Source organism: Camponotus floridanus, unplaced genomic scaffold (genome assembly GCF_003227725.1).
Source record: "Camponotus floridanus strain SB8 unplaced genomic scaffold, Cflo_v7.5 scaffold54, whole genome shotgun sequence".
In the NCBI taxonomy this organism is placed as follows: Eukaryota; Metazoa; Arthropoda; class Insecta; order Hymenoptera; family Formicidae; genus Camponotus; species Camponotus floridanus.
The window spans coordinates 730,110-754,524 of NW_020229703.1; the positions used below are offsets into that span (position 1 = coordinate 730,110).

A 24,415-nucleotide genomic window follows, 5' to 3' on the forward strand; every position below is an offset into this window, starting at 1 on the left:
CTTTTTACCGGGCAATTTTCTCCTAATAGAAAGAAATAATTGCGTTTTTATTATTTATTTCATTTGCGATGTGAAATAACGGATTATAAAATTACAATTGTGAAATTTGAAGTCTCTATCAACGTCAATTCTGCGATAATTAAACATCTGCCCAGTTCGCATTTGGATAAACAAAGGCATCTCTCATAAAATTTTATTTTGAAACGCGAAAGTAGACGATAATAATAATATCCGCATATGTAGAAATAGAAGCAGAAACTTGGAAGCCAAGGAACAAGCGACATGTTAAATCAAATTATACGTAATATAACTCATCATATCATATCATATAAAATACGACAGTTAAAAATAATGACACTTGCGAGACAGAATATTAATTCTCGCAAAAGCTCGATATGAAAGTACTATATGGATGACTTTTATATATGTTTCATTGCAGGAGATATTTTTGATCGAAGACATTTTAGTAAATTCTGTTCATGTCTTAAAAATATTTGTATAAAATGTCTTAATGCTATTTCATCTTTTATTTAAAAAGCAGTAAGGAAATTTGTATACTTTTTTTTTATAAATATACAATTGCATCTCTATCGAAGAATTTATTAATAAATAAATTTGAATATAATTGGTTTGTTAAAGATTACTTAGATTATTATAATCGATCGAATTAATCTCTTGACATCTATATTATATTTTCTTTCTGGAAAACAATTTTCAGGAACCTATTTCAGTTTTAATTCATAGGCGATGCCTTTAATATAAAAGCCATCCATAAATCTCGTGTAACATCGATCCAACGTAGCCGCTCTTCCACTTAACGCCCATGTAAATTAACAGTCTAACGAATATCGGCGAAATATTAATGACACACCAAAGATTGTGAAATTTTGCTCGTTTCGTCATCGCGGGCTACGGTTACCGTGATTGTCCGTTTGCGGCTTAACGAGATATCTCGTTAGTAGCCGCGTCTCGCCGCACATCACCCTCCCAATGACATAATTATAAAACCGCCGGACTTTTTTAGCTCGCATCCGAAACGTCAGATCAGAGTGGGCGAGGCGGCTTTACACGCGGAATCAATTACGCGAACGTCGTTCACGTCGAGTCGTTACCGATGCCGGAGGAAACGCTCCCGACAGCGACTGCCGCGCGAGAAATCGCGCATGTTTAATTAACGCGCAAATTCCCATCGAGTGAATTCGCATTAGCCGCGATCAAGTGGAACGAGCTGCTGCAGTATCGGTGTCTAATCCAGAGACAATTTTACTTACACGAGAGCAAAGCGAAGTGCTGGGCTTTCCGCTCGTGCGTGCGTGACGCACGCAATTTCGCAATACGTATCTCTTCGTATCCAGGGAAATTCAATTTCGAATTGCGTTTCTCGAAATTCAGACCAAACGAGCGAGAATATTCTTGATATATTTTCATCTATCACACACTAATCTCTTTGCAATTTTCATCATCTGAAAGATGCTGAGACATCTCTGAATTATAAAAAAGAGATGTTGCTTCTACTTTTATACTTTATATAATAATATCTATAATATATATACATATTCGATACTCTTTCCTGGAAAAAATTAACGCGTATGACAGAACGGTAATTGAAAATTTTCTCATTAACATATTTACATATTTACATTATGCAAGCATATCGACATATTTTTATCGACAATTTGATTATTAAATACATATATATCGGTTGATACAAATAATTGGAGATGTTTCTTTTATTAATATTCCGAAATTATCCAGACAATTATGTTAAATTTTTAACTTCTTCAAGACGCAACAGAGATGTTTCTTCTCATGTTTGTTTCATCTGTGCTCTGAAAATATAACCTTTTGCACTTTTAGACCGATAGATGTGTATCGATCTGGAATATCCTATCTAGCTCGAAGAGATCCGCGATTGCTCTTTCCATTCTTATATCGTGAAAAAATTTCACGATAAAGAAACATCAATATGTGCTTCGTACAAAAAGTAGAAAATAGAATTTTTTAAATAAAACAGTACTTTGTGTGTAAATAGCTAACTACTGAATTTCCTGTCAAAAAACTAAAATATCGAGTTATAAATATGCAGTTAGTAACATCATAAGAATCCTTCGCACGTGGAAAAATGGTAACGTTAAATAACATTAATAAATTAATTTGCTATCATTTTATATCAACATTAAATATGAATTATTAAAATTGATCTTAATCTCTCTTTCTTAGTTTACAACAAAATTGCAAGCCATACAGTTTATACATATAAATAAATTCATAAAATTATATAATTTTGAAGACACCGTGTTACATACGCTTTGACATGCGTTTTGTTTCAAAATTTATATATTTCCTATTAATGTTAAAGTTAATTTGTGACTCACATATGTACATATAAAATTTCGGAAAATCTTGTGGTTCGTTGAAAACGCGACGACTCGATAAACGAATTTTGATACATAATTTTGTCTCATTAACTAACGTCGAGACGCGCAGATGAAAGCAAAAATGAAAAATTATTGCTCGTCCCGATTAGAGAAACGTGCCAAATATTCGGCTTTGTTATTCTTTTTTTATTTTAAGAATTTCCAATTCATGCATCGAATGATTTAAAATGACTTATCAATATCGGCGTTTCAAGGGTCCACATCGCTTTTTTCAAGCTTCCGAATCCAATATTAGGTATTCGCGCGTTGTTATGCCATTTAGACGGCTTTTCTATAAACGGCACCAAGTGTCGAGAGTTTTCAGTTGGGAATATTTGCGAATAATTCTCATATCTTAGAAGTGTTTATATAAAAACTATAAAGCAAAAAAAATATCTACCCATCTTTCTGTATAAATGTATATACATATCTTTGAGTTGGAATATTTATTAACCCATTAATAGTCAAAACTTAAATAGTTAAAACTTAATCTTGTAACTGGTTTGTTAAGTAGATTAAGACTGTCATAAATTACTCTTATGGCACAAAATGATATTACATCCTCTAGAGAGAACTTTAGAATCTTATTTTACAATTTTGTGACATAAAGGCACTCAGGTCCTTTTACATAAAAGTCGTCCATTTAATGGGACAATGAATATTCCTGGTAGACAAAGGATGCGACGCTTTATAATGACAGCACTTTTGCTACCGCTCGTTACGACAGCGTTGTCAATTATGTCATCCGACAGTCACATTGTGAACGGACGATTAACGCGTATCGAGGTTAAATATTTTATACTTGTGAAGTATGAAAAGAATGACACGCGATCTGCCAGTATATAAAGTGTTTTCGCAGAGTTATAATACTGTGTAATAAGAAATGGCAACTGGCTCGCTTCAGATCCCTTCTTTACGTGGCATTAAATCTTAAGGTAAGTATTATATTTATCGTCGTAATAAAGATGTAATTAGAAAAATTTAAGTTTGCATAGAGTCATTTTTCATATAACAAAAATCGAAGTTTTTCTCTGATTACACGCTTTATTTTCTATTATATGTATATGCATATCTCATAATCAGTAATATATTCCATGGGTGACAACGTATGTATAAATTGAAAATAAGAACATTACAATGTGGGCATCGTCAGGTCAGGTCATCCGTATAAAAACTTACATCTAATATCCATAATTATTATTGGAATTTCAGTTATATATTTTCTTTGTACGTTTACATTAAATCTAATTACGAATTATAAACTCATGACTAATTTAACATTTAACGAAATCTAAATTAATTCTTGTTACATAATTATCATAGTATCGATTATAATGCAAATCGAATCAAATGTGACAATGTAAATTATTAATATCATATTATCGCGATCGCCAATTTCGTATTTAATGCCACGTGAAAATATTGGGCCAAAGTGTTGGACCGCCGTTAAGGCCCGCAGGATTGTTTCGTTATTTATTCGCAATTTGGGCCTCGTTATAATCACAATAAGTGGATGTACATGCCTGTTTATGTGCGTGCGTGTGCGTGTACATGCGTGAGTGTCGCGCCGTGTGAGAGAGAAAAACATCGCGATGTCTAATTATTATTATTAATGGAAGCGGGAAAACGTCTATGTGTAGATTGTGTAAATTACGGAATAGGGTTTATCAAATTGTTGATCGTAGGTGTGTTTACAAGGGTTATATAATATATATATAAATATATATATAAATATATATAAATATATGTAAAGCGTAAGGAGAGTTGGAAGTAAAAAGAGAAATAAAAATCTCAGATCATAATCGAATTGGCCTTCGCGCATCGCGGTGAATAATGAGTCTTTGTGGCTCTGAAAATTATCGACGAATTCTGTTGATCGATCATTGTTAATTATCGTTTTGATCATTGTTATAGTTGCCATCGCTTATTAAACATGTATTAACTATCTGTTATCATGTAAATCGTCCTTATCACGACGAAACAATTTAATATATGAAACAATTAAGAAATTATAAAGATCATACATATAGTACTACATTGTATAATATATCTGAAAAAAGACAGCTCGAAAACGCGTCCATTTCGATTCATAATGATTCATAATGTTAGATTAAGGAGGCCCGAACAATACAGAAACAGAGAAGAATGAAATTAATTGTACGAGCATTAATTTGACTTTAACCATTTATCAGTTGTAATATATTTTATTAAATCTAATTATAATATTATCATAATTTAATTTAACAAATTCGAAAAGATTAAAGAGAGAAAATTTAACGAAAGTAATGTCAACTGTGGTGACATCTCGTCATAATTATTTAAATCCTTCATTTTATGCAATTGATATACCTCGAGTTACACTTTCAGATGCATTTTCCAGATACATTATAAATGATAAAATATCTGACAAAAAATATAATAAATTGTTTCATTTAAAATACACAGTTGGAGAATATTTGAACAGTTAAGAGATGCAAGAAGCATGAAGATGAAGACGTGCGCAAGTTGCGTCACAAATTAACATATCATTTAATGATTCGGGCATGATTTCGTGATGCTTTACTTACATATCGAATCTCCGTGCGCTTTGATCGTTCTCATAGATCCTCGATCGCTCCAAATGATCGACGAGCGTGGCATTTATGGGAATATCATACGGGTAAAGGTATCGATACTTGACGCATTTACTCAGTCATTAAAATAAAAGTATCAAATGTCAAATCAATAAGCTAGGAACGCCGACAATATCGATACCTAGCTATCATTCCGAAACGGTCCGCTTCGTATTTCAAATAATGTAAAAAATGCGTTTAATACGATTGTAGAATCGAGACGATGGAGAAATCGCGCGTATCCGATCGATTCTGCGGAGGCTCGATCAAGAAAACTCTTCAAGATCGAAAGAATTAATCGGCGAATTTTCGAAAAGAATGGCTAAGCCTTTATAGGAGGGATGACTCAACTGCCCCTCGCGTACGAGTGGCCTGACCTTAGTATATTTTGCACCATGTATACATAGATATACACAGAACGACGCGCAATCTATTCTCCCCATCATATTCCTATTGTGAATAATACCGTCTTCGATTATTCCCTTTCCCAACCGCCTCTCCCGCTCTTCTCGAACTGAAAAATGTTTAGTAATGGCGCATCGCACACTGTACAATAATCTCACGCGCGTGCAGCATATGTTATATACATACATAATATACATAACAATTAATGATATGCATACCTGTGCGTCGATGTAATTAATTACTACCCCCTCTCCTCTCTCCGCCCCCCTGTAATACCAGTATGAAACGCAACTTGTACCAAGCCAAGCCACGATTTATCGGAATATTGTCTCACCAACACAGAGATATATATACATATTATATTATATATATATATATATATATATATATATATATATATATATATAGTCGAATAAAGAGACGATTAATGTATGTTGTAGTCATTAACTTCATTTTACATGCCACCCCTTTAATTGCCAAGTAATTTACCGCAAAATTTACTTAAAACCCATTAAACTTATTTTATATTAGATGAAAAAAGTAAGGACTAAATTCTTGATTAACTCGCGATCACTTCCTTTAAATATATGTTTAAAATTAGGTAATATGGTAATAATCTAATTATATTTTTTTTAATTTTATAACATTCGCGACAGATCGATATTACAAAAGAATTAATATCTCGCGCGAGACTGTTGCCCGGGAGATTGATAGAAGTAATCGATATCCCGCGCGAGAGAGAAGCATTACTATGTCATTACAAGTACTAGGCAATACGTTCATTACGTTATCGTTGATTGCATGACGTTAATCGTGTAGGGAATAAATAATCCGTAGTCGTCAAGGGATCCATTTACCAGTCGATCAAAATTCCGTGGCGCGTGGACGCGTACATATACATCAATGTGGTAGCCATATAAAGTAGTATATATTCCATACAATGCGATTATGGCTGATAATTATTCGATTTAATGAGCTGCTGGAGACGCTAAAATAGCAGTTTCAGCGTATTCTCGATTTTACCGTTGCGCCAGGGGGGAAAGATTAATCTTCATAAAAGATAAATTCTTTTTTTTCTTTTAAGTGAAAATTTATTTTAACAATTTTATCATAATAAAACGTGAGTAATATGAGCAAATATATATTTTATATTTTTTGAGGTTGACAGTTCATATGCGTGAGACAGTTACTGTGTTTATTAATCACAAGTATAACGCATATGACTCTCTAATATACGTTTAAAGCAAAATACTAATTATAAACTATCATTCGCGAGTTTTCATATCACAATAAACAATGTTTGAAGTAATAAGAATATATGTTTAATATTCAGTGATCACGCGAATTTAAATTCAAACTGGGATTAAAATATTCGAATAAAATTATAAATTACATGATAAAAAAGAACGTTGCAATTTTGAAAGAGGTAAAATCTACATAAAGAAGAATGTAAAGAATCATTCTAGATATTTTGCAATATTAAGAGTAAAATTTATTAAAAGTAAAATAAACGATCGCATTTTATTATTCATAACATAATAATTAAATCATGTTACAACATTATTGATTATTGAGGATGATTGCCTTTCGGTTGTATATATCCATCGGTGTAGTGGAACTTTTAATTGTACAAACAATTTATATCACAGAGATGCTAATATCAACTGCAAACGCGCATACTCACGCACGTCCAACGTATTCAATTTCGATCGGGATTACAATTTCGAATATGACTCTCGTAATTGCGGGAACTAATTAATATCTATTATATGAATTAATTGGGACGTGACTCCGCGTTGTATATTTTAACGCAGACGATTACGCATTAGCATATCACAAAAAAATTATGCTTCTTCAATAGAAGATATAAAATAGAAAAAAAACAAATAAAAATTAACAATCCCGCATTTTTTATTTCGTCATATACTTTCTTTTACTATGCGCCCCTTTTACATTTGCTATAAAATGTAGAATAACCCCCCGACATTTTTCAGAAACTACATAAATTTTCTTGAATTCATTTCTCATATAAATTCACCCTTAATCTTTGTTAAAAAATATTATCTTCTTATAAAAAATATATCCATTTTTTTATCTCCGATCTTAATCTTAAAATAATTAGAATAAGTCACAGTATAAGTTAAAATAAAACATTTTATAAATTTATTACAATACTGAAGAAATTCGCACATAAAATGAAAATTACCCCTTTTAATTATCAAAAAAATTACAAATTGATTTCTAAAAATTATCAATTATAAATCGAAAGCTCAAAAATGTAAGTACCAGGATAATCCCATTTTAGATTTTGGACTAAAGGTTAATGTAGTTCAAAATGAGGAGCGCGAGTGTAATACGAAGCATACGGGCAACAGATCGTTCGCTCATTCGTTACATCCGAGCGAGCTTCCGATCGAGTTTCCAAGCAAGCTTTCGAGCTTAGCGCGCAATGACCAAGTAAATTGCAGATGCAGCCTTCCTTGCGTGTCCCCGATGATTATTCAATTTAATGAGCTATTATAGACACCCTCTGGAACGTGACGTTAGCACCGCAACCAGTTTCCGCGACCCGGACGATCGGCCGTTCATGCTCAACGAGTTCGTGGGGGATCGCGTAGCGCGCACGAGCCTCTCATATCCTGTCTCCCGCTCCTGCGAACACGCAAGGATCGCCCGCGTGTACATACGCGTGCGTGCTTAGCACGCGTGGATTTGCGGCGCGACACTTCCAGCTGGAATTTCGATGCCACGACGAGCGCGCAACGCGAATCCATTGATAATTAGTGAACACTTCGAGGCGAATTAATCCGCGACGAAACGACGAGTTTCGCGCGGCCGGTCATTAATTAAGAACAAGCTACGCGGGAATGGTAAATCTACTCGACATTCATTACAGCGTGCGCGTATGCGAAAATACCGGCAGCGGGTTCGCTTTTCTTCTGGGCAAAAATTTGCATGCGAGCCTTGCAATTTGTCGAAACTTTTTAATTTGCAACTTCAAATATCTCGATAATTAGATCTTTCGCTAAGTTACTGTTTTAAGCAAAGTCCACTTCAAATTTATTGAACAACAAACTTTCGTTATCTACCTGCCTGCGCTCTCGATGCTTAAGCCCGTAAAATCCTTTAAGCTTCAATATTAAATAGCTCGCCAATTAAGCTAAACTTCGCGCTAAGAAAACTCTTTCCATTTCGTTAGAAAATATTTTGTCGCTATCAATCTCCGATATTTTCAAACGTGTTAGAAATACCGCATATTGTAATCTTTCCGAATACGTTATGTATACTTGGAAAAATGTGTAATTAAAATTCAATATGTATATAATAATATATGCAATCTAATATACATATGCTTGTTCTTTACTTATCTATCAACGCATATAATATAAGTTCGTCCCTGCGATCCCAATTATTATCTACTTTACAAGATCCCGATTATATCTGCCGAAAAATCGAAAATAATTAGAGACAATATAATAAATAATTAATATTTCAGGAAATAATTTTAAAGATTAACAGATTTAATATTCAGGAAAACATTATATGTATTGAATATAAAATTCGATGCGTATAATAATAATTAGGAGATATTTAATGGAATATAATTAAGAAATTATATATATTATATATATATATAATACAAATAATAAATTACACACAATTCCTACCCGAGGTTATTCCACCGTCGCCTGTCATTTTCTAGATCCTCTTTTCTTCTTAGATTGCCATAATCCATTGCCTTTACAGATTTATTGCGCTCACGAAAATATGATTTATTACAATTCATTGTGGCTACGATGAAACAGATGTACAATATTTGGAATAATTCTCTTGAACATACAAAACTTTATATATATATATTTCAATCTTATACTTCATATATTCCAAGCTTTATGTATTACTCGAATTAATTGAGATGCGAAAGAGAAAACGATCGAAAACGTTAAAAACTGTTTGGGTACTTGGCTTCTCCTTCAGGATAATCTTCCAGATGCTGAGCCCTCCCACGTCAAAATGTATCCATTGGGAGGATTTAATCGGTTTTATGCGGATAATATAAAAGATAAGTTTCACCAAAAAATAAAAATCGAATACTGGTCTTATTTTACAAAAATTTTATCTTAATAAAATAAACGACAAGATTACGTACGTATAATGGAGATTTACGTATTGATTATTTATTAATAATTAATACATCATGTACTAAATAATCGATACATGATAGATGTTCGTTATTTGAATCATACGATCCGGGAAATTATATATTACCCCGCTATCAGTCCGATAATGATACGCAAATTATATGAAAATCAGCGAAAAAAACGAAATACAAATTCAATATTGGAATTCAAATAAAAAATAATTATCGTATATAAAGATCGCAAAAAAATAATTTATAACTTCTATCACATATTTCTACATTCCTATTTGAAATGTATGTCTCGTGTGTAATATTTAATAAATCATTCCTTTAAAATAATGAATACAAGAAATTCCTTAATCCAGATCTAGTGAGAAAATGCCTAAAAGAATGACTATAATTGTGTAAAGGATGCAGAGTAAAATAAATGTTGAAAAAAGTACGGAAAGGAGATGGCTATTCAAACGTCGATGATAGTGAACAGGTAACGAATGAGATTAAGAGGAACGGAAAAGAGAAAGAAAGAGAGAAAGAGAGAGAGAGTATAGAAATGATGAGGAGAGTTAAGGGATAGATTGGAGGAGGTGGATGTCGAGAAAGGGCGAAGTGGCAGGGAAAGAGCGGCGACGAGCTGATATTGTAAGTGGCTGCGAATCCTTTATAACTGAGAGAGAGAACTCTCGCGGGCTGAGCGGGGCGAGCTTGGAATTTTTGATGTAGTAGCGGGCAGATATGAATATCGGAAAGTTTCCAAAGGAATTCCGCAGGAGGGGGCGCAGGAAAGATGGGGGAGTTGCGATTGAAAGGATCGAGAGGAGGCGCGGAGTACCGGAAGAGGCCGGCGGCAGACAGGGATGATGGTGCACACGGTGCCGCACCCAGAACACGGCGACAACTTTGAGAAATTGCTGAGGAACCGATAAACTTCGCGGCGGACAAACAACGATTCGCAGGGATACAGATTTCGATGCCATGCGTGCATCGCTTTGGATCATTGAGTTCCAGAATTACGATTATAGTTAAAATTGCCTGAGAGCTTTTCTGGTAATCTTAAAGAAAAGAATAACATAATAAACATTACAATAATGTCTATTTATTATTTATATTATTTATATTAATTAATTTAATATAATAATTATTAGTTAATAATTAGTTAATATTATTTATATTAATAAATATAATTGGATGTTAATAAAGATATTATTTAACAATTTTAGATATATAAAAGATCTTTATATCTGAACTTTTAAGTTTATATAATTTTTAAATATTTTACAAAATAATTTAACATTCTATTCATTATCAATTAAAAATTATCATAAGATATAAGTATTAGCAATTTATAAGAAATAAAAGGAAATAATTTTTTGTTGATTAAAATTAAAGCATTATTTATTTCTTAATTAAAAAATATTCTTTCTCCTAACATTTAATTACATATTATTAATTTATATATGAATAAGTCGTTATAAAGACATTAATCATAAATAAGAAAAATTAATGTTGATAATCAGTTTTGCATTAATTAATATTTGAGCTGGATTCTTTTTACGTTTCATAATTAATATATAAATAGTAGTAAGTAATATATAAATATACATTACTTCACATCCACTTAGTTATACGTAACACACACATCTATATATGTATATAATTTACTACTTCAATTTTTAATATTCAAACTATGTTTAGATTAAATTTTTATGTTTCAATAATCTTCCTAAAAATATTTTATTTAATAAAGGATTTCATGAAAACTATATACCATACTCGTGGATGTATCAATTTTCAAAATATTTTATCGATATATTGAGAGAGAAAAAGTTTCCCCTAAGAATGTAATCAGTTCTTATCGCTATTATATTTATTTATGTGCGCGTCGAATAAAGGAAAACTTTGAAGCATAATAAGCATATAGCGGTATTGTTTTAAAAGTGTATTTCTGAAAACAAAATAACTCTTGCCATTCATTCTCAAACTTAACGTTCATTATCAATTAGTAATGATATTAATTGTAGATAATTATAAAATAAATATTTGTTTTTTAATCTTTTTTATGTTTTTATCTTTTTATCTTTCTGCAAACTGATAGTTGAATTTAAAATTGAATAAAAAATTGAATAAAAAATAAGGAAAATATATAGATTTTTCGTTTTGAATATAAGTATACACACATTAAAAAAAAGAAAGAAAGCGAAAAAAAAATTTTTAATGCATTTAATATATAAACAATGTAAAAATATATTTATTCAAATCAATAAATTCCTTGTTGGGTAAACATGTTATGTAAGGAGAATCCCCAATATGATCGCAGACATAGTTCAATGTCCTGTATGTTCCAGGCTGAGCAAGAGGCCGTGTCTATCGATATCATTGTAAATGGATATCCATAGAGACGATCGCATCAAAGATGACCCGGACACGAAGTAATTTTCCGGAATTCAAGCTGATGTGCAGGCTCAGAGAACAAGGATGATCCCTTTAAAGGTACACGACCGTTTTGCGAACGATATTTTTAGACTGTAACATTTATTTGCGCGAGATTAATAGACATTAAAACCGATAAAAAAGTGCACGTTTGAAATTTATCGTTTTAATTCTTCTGATATTTATAACCTTTTTGCATACGCGATAATAATAAGAATAGCTCTTATATAAAAATATAGACTTTAATATCTGTAAAGAGCGAAAAAAACTTTTATTAACATACCTGTAAATTTAAACTGATATTTCATTCATCAGTTTATCTGTTTATCAGATTGTATTTTAATCATTGTTTTTTTTGTAAATATACATTTTTTATTTTTCTCGCTCTATTCAAATCATATAGTTTATTATTTCAGTTTCTATGTATAACAGAAAAAAATCATCAATACAATTAAATCTAGGATAATCACTCATCATTTGTTCCTATTTTTAACTTGTAATATCATAAATATTTTTAAGGTGGAAAAAATAAAGAGAATTAAAAGTATGGAAACAAATTAATATTCGCGTATATATATATATATATATATATATATATATATATATATATATTACTTAAATTATATAGAAGCAATATAAATGTTTAGTCTTCATTGTCTTCACGCGCATCATCATGTAATTTTTGATAAACTAAAAATTAAGTTGTACAGCAAAAAATTAAATTGCAAATTTATTTGTTGTTTTGATATTTGCAATCTCACTGTTTTCTGTGTAAAATGAATGTACATCGGACATACATGCTCATCGTTATAAACTCAAACATCAAATACTGTACAATCCGACCGTGGTGGCATAATTGCACGCGAGTATAATTGCGACGTCAATGCTTAGTGCAGAATAATTCCGGCTTCATATTTCGCTTTTCTCTTCCTTTTGCGCCTGATAAAACTTTTTATATTTCATGTAATAGCTTGCAATAGGGAAATGTGTATACTATAATAACGTATTCAATCGTATTTAGATAAAAGTCGTGCACATTTAATAACACATATACATTAAGCAAAATCATTTAAACACATTTTGGAGGCCATGCAAATATATATAACAGAGTTAAATAAAATATAATTAAAAAACTAATAATTCCAGAAAATTTGTTATTAAAGTGAGACTCGTTCGAATAAAAAATTTCGCATTGCGTCAGTAATGTTCGATCAAAAGGGCCGTCAATCTCACAAATATAAATGACACGTTCGACTATAAGAGATAGCAGTTATATAATTCATTTTTCATATTTATTCCGTACTCTGTCCATAATGGTGCGTGATCTATTCCGTATGCTAAACATGAGGAGTCGGTATTTATCGGTACGACGCAAGATTGTTGCACGTATTACAGGCACGTACTACCTGAAGACGAGCCCTGGTAAGCTAAGGTAAAGAGGAGCGAAGCGAGCTTCGCGCCCTATCGCGAATCTTACCGCGTGTGTAAACTCATAAAGCGTCAAGCACGGTAACCAGACCGACGTCGTGATGTACCTTAAAATCTCGCGAGGGCAAAGGGTAATAATGTTCCACGTGCCTTCGTTTTTACGCCTGGCCGTGCTTGATTTAACGATACATCCTTTCATTCACGTCTCGATTTGAGTGATTAACGTCAATTGATACAGACATGTAAGTTATATCTCTTAGATTAAAACACACCGAAATTCGAGATAATCCCGCGTATCCGCGATTCGATACATATCCCGTGTATTGAAATAACTTTCAATCAGCTGGCACGTCATGCTAAACGCGTCCCGATGCGTTGCGATGCATCATCGATGCAGCGACTACAAAAGGCGGCGTTCGCTGATTACAACCGCGTTTCGAATTTCAGGTTGGAGGAGCGGTGGAGGCGGAGGTGTGCGATAGCGGAACACATATTATGCAAATATGTTTGCGCTGCCTCGCTCGTCGTGAAATAATGTCGAGAACAGCCAGACGGCGGTCAGCCTAGTGGCCGAGTGCCGATAGCGTTATTATATTATTTCGCTAATGTTATTGCTGTGTGTTATGCGCGGAGCCCAATTAATATAATATGGACGGACGGGGCGCCGTTTGATCGGATTTACGCGAGCCTTTGATGCGGCATCCAGCCTGAAATCGGTCGCTCGATGATAAAATTGATTAACATCGCTCGTTCTAACGACGGAGCTGCTCGTTTCTTCGTCAACCATGTATCGTAAAAGATGCATCGGAATGCACACGCGCGTGACAATGCGTTTTGCAAGGATAATGTAAATGCCACGGTTCTATCCAACAGCGCGGATAAAATTCGATGTTAGCATTATGACTCGGTTTTTGTTCCAATTCCGCACGTGGCGACGAAATTATTATATCCAGGAACGTTAATATACCTGGAAAACGTTAACAGTCGGTTGCTAAAAGCGCGAAGTCGAGGTGAAGGAAATCGTTTTCGATAGTTAGTCCGGACGGTTCGCAAAACTCCGAGAATGCTTCTGCAAGTGGGACTCGCGCAAAACGACAGGTAAAAATCCGAGTCGGAAGTTCGTCCGTTTCCGAGATGCGAAGTGAGGAAATATTACGCGGACTTTCCTCGAACGGTGTGCGTTACATCGAGCCAAACTTCGGAGATCGAACACGTTGAACTTTGAATAACGAGCCCGCTGCTAATGAGCGCTGTTCATTGTGCCGGGAATGCGATGTTCTCGCGCGCGCGTAGATCCCTGGGCGATATTAAATATTTGATCAATATCCGATCGCGCGGCGCATTGCTCGCGTCACCGTCGCTCGCGATCGGTTATCCGATTACTTTGCAATCGGTTTTATCCGCAAATGGAATCGAAGATCGCCGCGACAAGTCGGCGATTAAAAGCTCGCTCGTTCATGCGCGCGAGCGTATTAAAGCTCGCAAACCGATAAGCGAACCTCGTCCCGCCGGTTGTCTTTTAATTAACGAGCCCGTGTTCCCCGCTCGTGGAAAAAAAAAACGCGAGTGCACTTTTCACATTTTCTATCTTTTTCACGCGTTTTAATTGTTGTATGTTTAAATTTTTTAATTGGGAACGCGGTCTTGTGCCTCTTCTTCCCTGCTCCGAACGTTTCTTCGCTTGGGGATGAATCAAAAGCCTCTGTTCGTAATTAAACCGAGCCATGTCGAGTAGACGGAATGACCTCGTCGGCGAAAAATTCAAGAAATGAAACTTAGCAATTTATTTAATTATTCAACTATATAAATATTAATAATCTTTTGTTATTTGATACCGAGTTTAAATTGTTGCCCACCACATTAATTTTTAGCACGAATCTCATTCGATTCGCGTATGTATCTACCACACTAACGGCCATAAATTAAATACGAATCCGCCAAGCACGGAAAAGTGCCGGGCAAAGTTCTTAACGACCTTTAATGATTTTAAAATGTCGCTCGCGTGCGTATTTAGAGAGATAATTACAAGACGGCGTCGCGCACCATGGAATTTCGACTGGGAAAATCCCCTTTTTTCGCCGCGTCCTCAATTTCTCCTCGCCGACTCAAGCTCGTCGCATGATTCAAGATTAGCATTCGAGCGTTCGCAGCTGGCGCAGCGGCACGCGCGAACACTCGCTCGCTTCTCGTCGCTTTATAATCCTTGTCTCCCTCGTTCATCGCGAACGAAGGACAGTGACTACTGTGACGAGGCCCCGGGGCGCGACAGGTAACCGGAAGAGAGGCGAACTACCGGAGGGGAGGATAGAGAGACGAGTCCGCGCGGCGGGCGGTGGGTGTGTGCGGGTTTTAATTATTTCCACGAGATGAGATTTCGCCACGGCGACTAGTATTGAGCGTTAGTCCGGTGTAAATTCCGGGATCCCGGGCTAATCGGCATAATTCCACGGAATCCGTAATGGACTTTGGGAATGGGCGCTGGATAGGACGCTGGACCGGCAACGACCACCTCCGCCTCTGCCCAAACTCCGCCAACCCCCTCTCGACAGGACCGTTTTATCCATCAGCCATCTATGCGCGCAGTTATGTGGCGTATGAATTTTACTAGAGTTTACAAAACGTTCTACACCTCAAAAAGATAGTCTCCGTGCAAGAAACCGCGAGAAGAAAATCGGACAAGATTTATTTAATTATTTAAGGATTAGATTAATTTAATTCTCAAGTAGCTCAGAATTTAATTATTTAAATATATTAATCGATATGAATTTAATAGAGAGAAATAATTTATAGAGATATAGAAAAATAATCTAGTCTTCTTAAATTAGTGTATGCACAAAATCAGCATAATCTTTTTTAAGAAAATTAATAAAAAGATATAACTGTAAAGAAGATCAAGCTGTATTGATATTCAATATAAGATATATAGAGCTGACGAAGACCTTAAAACGGCTCTGACTTTCTATCTCCCTCAAATCCCCTCGTCTCGCGTCTTCTCACCCTTTCCGATATCTTGTATGTGTGTACGTGTGCATGTGTGCTACCCTCCTCTCTGTTCGTCCGTACGGCAAATTAGATCTTCCCGCTATCCGCTGACCAACTGTAAAGAGCTTAATGTAATAGATTCGCCGACTGTCCAGAAAATCTGACCAAGCGCGATCGAATTTCGTCCCGGTCATTATATCTTGTCGCGAACGCGAATTTCTTCATACGTTGTACGAGAATTCTCCCAGCGTATTTCGGTGACGTATATGGGATACTTGCAAAATTAAAATTTGCGATATAAAAGTGTAAGAAACTAATTTTGTCGAAAAATAGAGTAACCAATTTTAATAAAAAAATTAATTACTCTATACCATCATAATTATTAAAGATATACATTAACAAGGAAAATAAGAATAAAAAGAAAATTAATAATTGATAATTGATATTGAATAATTTGAAAAATTAAATGATAAAAATATTCAACTATACATTCATGAAATAAACATGAAATAAACTTATTACTATCTTTTCCTTTAAGAGGAAAATGGCAACATCATATTTACTAAAGTCCATGATTGCTAATTGCTTAAATGAATATTTATTATTTTACAAAATTAAATATTTATTGTTTAGTATATATTTATTGTTTTACACAAATGTGGTTGAATTAATTCTCATTAATTTCTCATTAATTCTCATTAATTTATATATTTCTTTATACAAATGTTTATTGCAATAGGACAAATTATAAATGTCCTATTATTAGAGAAAACCATATACAATGTAATATGTATATATAGAATTTAATCATATTTAACAAACAATTGACAAATCATTTATGCTAAGCTTATTAGTACTGATCAGTAAATACGGTATATTATCATGAATATAGCACGAGCGGTTAACCTATGCTAATCTATTACCTAAACTAATCTCGAGTCGCTCAATCAATATCAAATATATCTACTTCTTATTCATTTTTCATCGAGTTGTTTATTTATATGTTGATGAATATGCAATTATTAATATATATATTAATATATAACACATATAGTTCATAGATATTTTTATTATATATTTTTATTATAATATTTCTTATAATATTTCTTATAATAAATATATTACGAGAGATATAACTTTTACTAATAAATAAATTTTTAATTTTGGTAGAAAACAACAATTGTATGTAAATAATTTTTATTGTGGTTTATTGCTGGTTAATTTAAACATTCAGTCCCGTTAATTAAATTATCATAATATTATTTCTTATAAAAAAATGTCGAACAAATTATTCGTTAGTCAAATCAACATTGAATTTCCTCAAGAAGTTAGAAATTATGAGAAGGTTTTAACTTCATTTTCTTTTCTTCGAATATTATCATATGCACTTTTCTAAGATCTCTTCTATATTTAATCTAAAAGTTTTTCTTGTACGTAAAAATTTATTGAAATTGAAATGTAAATCGAATCTGACTGAGATATTCAAGAATTGCTGTAGACGATATCTATATCTCTGATGTCCCATTAACTATATGCATGATTACAGAGGATTACATGTACGATACATAGAGAGGGAGAGCGATATCCCGCGAATAATTCGATGTCGCATTACTACTATTCCACCTGCGCGTCGCTCGTGGTCGAGTTGTTACAGGCAGGTAACAGATGGCTTGTGTTAAGATATTTTACATATGTACTCACACATGTATATATGTATACATGGATATGTATGTATATGAAATCATTCGCGAAATATGCAGCGTGAACAAAAAAAATGCAAAAGTAATTCCAATTAAAATTATAAAATATCTATTTTGTAAATATACAAATTTAAACACTTTTACATAAAATTAGGAATATTTGTTATTTATAAATTGGCTCACAATTTTTAAGAATACTGAATATATATATATATATATAAATTTAATGCGTATGTTCCTTCGAGCAATATCTAAATTTTTTTACGTCCACCGTAATAAACGCTGTTTGTATTTCACGTAAACGTGAGTCGTTTTCGAACGGATAGGCGGGTGCACCGCAGAGAAGAAGTACGAGAGAGAAGGCCAAAGAGACTTGGACAAGCAACCGACTTGGACAGTTCGACCGGTGGCGTTCGATGCTAATGAAATTCCGCCGGTCGCTTTCATAGATTGTGCAGTCGGCAGAAGTGACTGCCGGTTTGGCGTGAGCACGGATGTGCCAATGAATGATCGCCGAAAAACTTGGAATAAACGGGATAAAACTGCCTTTTAAAGATACGTACGTGCACGAGGGAATAAAAATTAACAGCCGGAATTTATTAATTTCGTTTTATTTAACCCTAGCAATATGAAAAACGCGTTTACAATTACAGATTTAGAATTATTCTACATATATTGTAAAAAATCAGAATTTCTGATTATTTTTCTTAACAACTGGCCATTAATATATATTAGTTTCCTTTTATATTTTCATGAAATTTGAAACCTTCTGATATATAAAGCGAGAAATTATGATGACGTAATGAAATATGAATGATTTCATGAGAAAGTTTTTAAAAAATAGAGAGCAAAATGATAAAATTTGTAAGATTGTTAGACGATTTGTGAAAGTTAGTGAAGGAAATTTTATATATATCAATCTTATACATACATATATATATATATATATATATATATATATATGAAGTCAATAGGAAAATAAAGGAAATACGATCTCCGATCGACAACCGAACTTTTACCGAAAGAATGAAAGTAGCTGACGGAAAGAATCGTAGGATTTAATAAACATTCCCGGATGGTAATCGGCCGCCGGCAGTAGCTGGGTCTCTCTATCCCGCGAACGGTTTTCCCGGCAAACTCAGATTCCAGGGTAGATTAAACCCGCCGGAGATATGCCGCCGTCGTCGTCGATAAGTGGCTTTAACTTTCAGAAGCTGTTCATAGTTCAGTGCGTACGTAATGAAGATTCGCAAGAAAGTCAAGGAGGGAAATTATGGAGGACGGAAGTCACGCGTTCGGGGATAATAAAAGTTCTCTCCCTCAAACGGATTCTCGATCAATTATATTACGCGATCTTATTAGTTCGTTGAGCTTATTCCACGTGTGATTATTGACATGCGCGCACTTGGAAACAGATATCTCCCTGTCATTCTCTCAGATTGATTATTATACTTGCAATAATCTCATTATATAAATTTATGTAATTTGCTAGAAAACTGGATATAATTTCTGAATAATATTTGTTATATTAATTAGTTTGTTCCATTTTCTACTTAAGCATAAACCCGACATAATCAGCTTCGTAGCCGCAGGATTGGTTTTGCATAATGTTGCCAACTACAGGCAAATGAGATATTTTGAGACAATTATTCATTATATCGTGTCTTTCAAATAAATTTCTAGACTCTTGGATTCATTACAGCCTCTATACTATTTGATTATTTTATCTTATGCTTTCTTCTAGTTAAAGTGGAATATTAATGTACATTTCTTATGACAAATCAAGTGTCATATAAAAATCTTTATTGCATTTAAAATCTTTATTTCATTTTCTTACTAGCAGTTTGCACAACAGATAATTTAATATATTTATTAATGTCACAAAATTGTTTTCTTCTTTGATCTTTGTAGAACTCTTGTGTAGGGAATCAAATTGTAAACTTGATTGTAAACTTCAATGATTGCCTGTTACCATTTGAAATTAATGCAATGCGTCTCACATCGTTAAATCAACAGGACGCTTGGTGTTACAAACTACCCTTTACGTCAAGCCATTTGACATTGCCACAGAGAACCATTAGACCTCGACATCGCGCACGATTTCGACAATCTTGAGCCCGTCCGCCTTACTCCTGTAAAGGCCTTTGTAGGTCAATCCGTATGTATCGTATGACAGGAAACTACAAGCGGATACAGAGAGAGACGCGGACACGCAACGATTATCGCGTATACGTATACAATTAAGTCAGACGTTTACACGATCACACGAGCTAGAATGACAGCGCGTGCGACGTGTCTTTGATGTGTTCTCCGCGTTACAGCAAAATGTCTCCTTTGTACGTACACACGCGGATATGATCGGTACGCAAAACTGTCAGCGGATTGGTAATGGACCGATTAGCTTTGCGAAACGAATCGGTCATTGAAAGATTGCAATTGTTAGCCATCGCTTATTTGACATGTAATTATTTCGCTGATCCTTTAGCACTTTCTTGTTGTTAAAGTTTAAATGGAAATGTATTTCGTGAAATTGTCATCCTCTTTTTTCCTTATTTTTAATTGAATGGTTTTTATATAAAAGAGAATCAACGTCGTTGTTTTGCGATCTCAAATAAATACTAAAAACTTTTACAAATTTTAATATGAAGATTATATATATATTTAATTATGAAGATTATGATATGAACATTATATAATGTATATGTATATATGTGTGCCAATATAAAAGAGAAATGCGCAAAATAATAAAATTATTCCCTTCCTTTTTTTATGAATAAAATTATTTATTTGCACGAAGATATATTTCGCAAAGTATCGCCAGCGACTTCCTCGAATTTGGTTTTGTATTTGAAATTCAAATTGTGGATGTACGCGTTATCAAATTTGCGTGTTGTCTGTATACATGGTTGAATCTCAATTATAAAAATATTTGACTATAAATCTATGATATAATGGCGCGAGGAGAATTTCCGTTTTATTGCAATATCTCTGAAATATCGTTCGACAAATTTTTCGATACTGAATGCAATGGCAATACAACAACAAATACACAAATCGTGCATTCATATCGAATAAACTGAGAGCAATTTTTATCGGCCACAAAATTGATGGTCACTCTCGCTTTACCCGCGTTGATTACTTAATCCTTCACAAAATGATAACGATCATAGTCGACGATAAATTTTCAAACAAAAATTAACATAAAACCAATTTCTCATTCAACATTTATTATTAATTAATTATTTTATTATTCAATATATGTATTTTAAATATAGCTTTTTGCAATCATTTACGATATTAAATGTTACTGAGAACTTATTTAAATACATTAAGTATTTTTAAAATATATAATTAATTATGCATTTTTAAAAGAACAATTATTTTCAAATATATTTATTTATTATGCATTTAATTGTATAATAAATTATATAACGAATTTATCTGGAAGAAATGTGTGTTATGCAAAAATAACAGGAATATTTTTTAATTTTTCTTATGATTTCTCGATATTCTTTAGACTGTCTCAAAGAATAATAAATCACGCTTCTTACAAAACCGAAACGATTTACGCAATACATCCGCCCGATTATTCATATATGTTATGCATATACTATATTGCTACCAGTAGCGTAAGCCAACAATCGATCAGACCGAAATTTACATGACATATTCGTAGCGACAAAAATAATCTACAGATCTTTTCCAACATTAATTAATAAACCAATTCATATTTGCAACATTTGAAAAGCTGCATTCATTGAAATTACATGTAATTAAGTTTATAATCTGCGCATTGAAAAAAATGATAATCGAATATCTTCTCTTTCATTACTAATTAACTTTAACATAAACATTTATTAATATTAACGACATTACATGACTTATATAATATTCACTTATATTTTCAGTAATTATATTTTCGTAGGGAATATATATATATATATAATTGGAGATCGATACTAATTTTTCAAGCAATGAGAATATCTTTCCTAGCGAGATCCTCCGGTGTCAAAAGAACAGTTAATCGTGCTAATCATGCCATTCATGCAATCATGACGAGATAATCGCATGAATGATAAACAACCAACGCAGGGAATCTACCCTCTACGCCATTGGTACTGCGACAGCCGATCCTCGACGCTTTTCCACACACACGTACGCACACACATACAAAGTACACACCCGCTTTGTCTATATAATTCACCGCCAGTCGCGTAGCACAGCGCTCCGTGGGTATATCTATATCCCATTTGTATTTGGCATTACGCGCGCATGGATCGCACGGGAAATCGCGTACCTATTTCCGGCAATATCATATCCGTCACGCGGCCGCCGCCGCGTGACGCCGTCGCGGGCGCAAATTCCGCGCGATTGTGCGCGCCGCCAAACGTGACGGAAAACACCTGGTCCGGTCGCAAGGGAAACGCGTGGGGAAAAAAGTCACCGATAGCCACCCCCGCAGTCTTTTTGTGGCCGGAATCGATGTGTCATTTCGCGACCGACGTTTCGCGAACGTTGCCATCCGCCTCCGCAACAAACTACATCGATCTGTAGGAAGATATTTCAGCTCGATCTTTCCATCTTTATTTATTCGATTTCAATGAAAATTCTTATTTTCCACAGATTCAGATTATCAGTTCGGTTAATATCTATTATATTTGAGTAATTCGATTGAAATATACTTAAATATATAAAAAAGCTTTATGGAAATTTATTTTTCAAGATTGATATTAATTCTCTCTCTCTCATCTAAAAATATCTTTAACAAACGGATTAAATTGCAAAGATATCGTACCAGTAATTTCTTCTATTAATGAATTTGTAAATTTGGCTCGATTATTGCAAGTGTAAAATCTTAATAAGAATTAGATTTATTAGTTGTTCGGAATTTTTATGATTAGATAATTATAATATATGAAATGATGTGTGGAAAAAATATTTTAATAATTTATTAAATTATTATTTTCATTAATTGATTAAATACCGCATGTTTATCTGGAGCGTAACGCGATAAATCGAGAATTTGCTAACACAAGATTTGCGCATACATTTTCGTCGAGAATATCCGACCGAAGCGACGAATTGATTCAATCGTGACGATTTCGCGCAAACGGATGACGAAATACACGACGACTGGCACGACGAATTTCAAACGTCAATCGTCGTGCGTGTTTTGAGAGACAGACGTTTAACACGTCGACTTCTATGGACGTAGCTATGGTACGAATCGTTTCAAACAGCCAATTTCGTCTTTTCGATGACGTAAAGCACGACATAATCGCGCGTACAGACCCGAAATGTCGATTACAAAAGCATCAAAGATACGTCGACAAGTCTTTGGTAATAGTCCATGAATCGTTGGACCACGATTAGCTTTTATTAGTGTGAATACGTAATGTATAATGCTCAATATAGATGTAATTTCGCGCGAATCGATTTCCAATGTGGCTTTTGATTGTACTCATTAACTGGATTTAGAATGAAAACAAGCAGCAGAGAGTTCTTTTCTTTTACAAAAAAATTAACTCAGGTTTATCAGCGTGTAAATTATGATATTGAAATATTATTAAACGGCGTGTTATATAAGGAAAGATACGAAGAGGAAAAATAAGATATACAAGATCCATCAAAGGGATGAAAGTTTCTTCCGTAATATCGGAATTAACGAAAGTTGTAATTCCCTGGACTTATCGGGGCAACATTATTCATGAATTATGCAGACAATCTTGTAAAGGTTCTAACTATGTAGCGGACGAGTAATTTTAAGTTTTAACGGGATTGCGCCATGCTACACTTAGCTGGAATAAAGAATGCATGGATTACGTTTCAAACGGAATTCGTATACTTCCGAAGAAGGACTACGATAAAATTCTCATAATATTCTCGCAAAATAATTTGTTAACACTTTTTTAATTTTAACTTCAAGTTTTATCTTTTCACCTCTTTTAGAAAATGGTGTCTACTTTTAATAACGCCCGCGGATAAATGCATAATCTTAGGAAGACTAATAATTGTATAAATTGTGTGGATTACTTTTCTCTCTTGTCATCCATTACAGTTTTTTTCAGACTATTTTGCGGAATTTTTGCAATAATATTTACAATTTCTTTCTTGTGCCTCGTATAATTTTTAGATCACCGCGAGAGAAATAAACACCAATAGCAAGCGTAATTAGATTTCTATCGGAGAATTTCAACGGAACAACAATTTCAATGCGCGATTCCGGCTTAAGAGAACGCATATGCGCGAAGAGCTGCCGGGAGATTGCCGGTTCCGGAGGCTGCATAACGAAGAAGCAATCGG

At 33.7% G+C, this 24,415-nt stretch overlaps 1 protein-coding gene across 4 annotated transcripts in view; it reads left to right on the forward strand.

Moving 5' to 3' along the window:
- LOC105257368 (lachesin) overlaps positions 1–24,415 on the forward strand; it is a 156,699-nt gene that overhangs the window by 128,637 nt on the left and 3,647 nt on the right. For 3 of the 4 annotated variants that reach the window (XM_011267942.3, XM_011267940.3, XM_011267941.3), the window contains exon 10: positions 11,918–12,218. In XM_011267942.3, the coding sequence (XP_011266244.2) occupies positions 11,918–11,954 (37 nt within the window). In that variant the 3' untranslated portion in view covers positions 11,955–12,218. Of the gene's footprint in view, positions 1–11,917; positions 12,219–24,415 lie in introns of those variants that run through there. The other variant, XR_002192830.2, reaches the window with a different exon arrangement.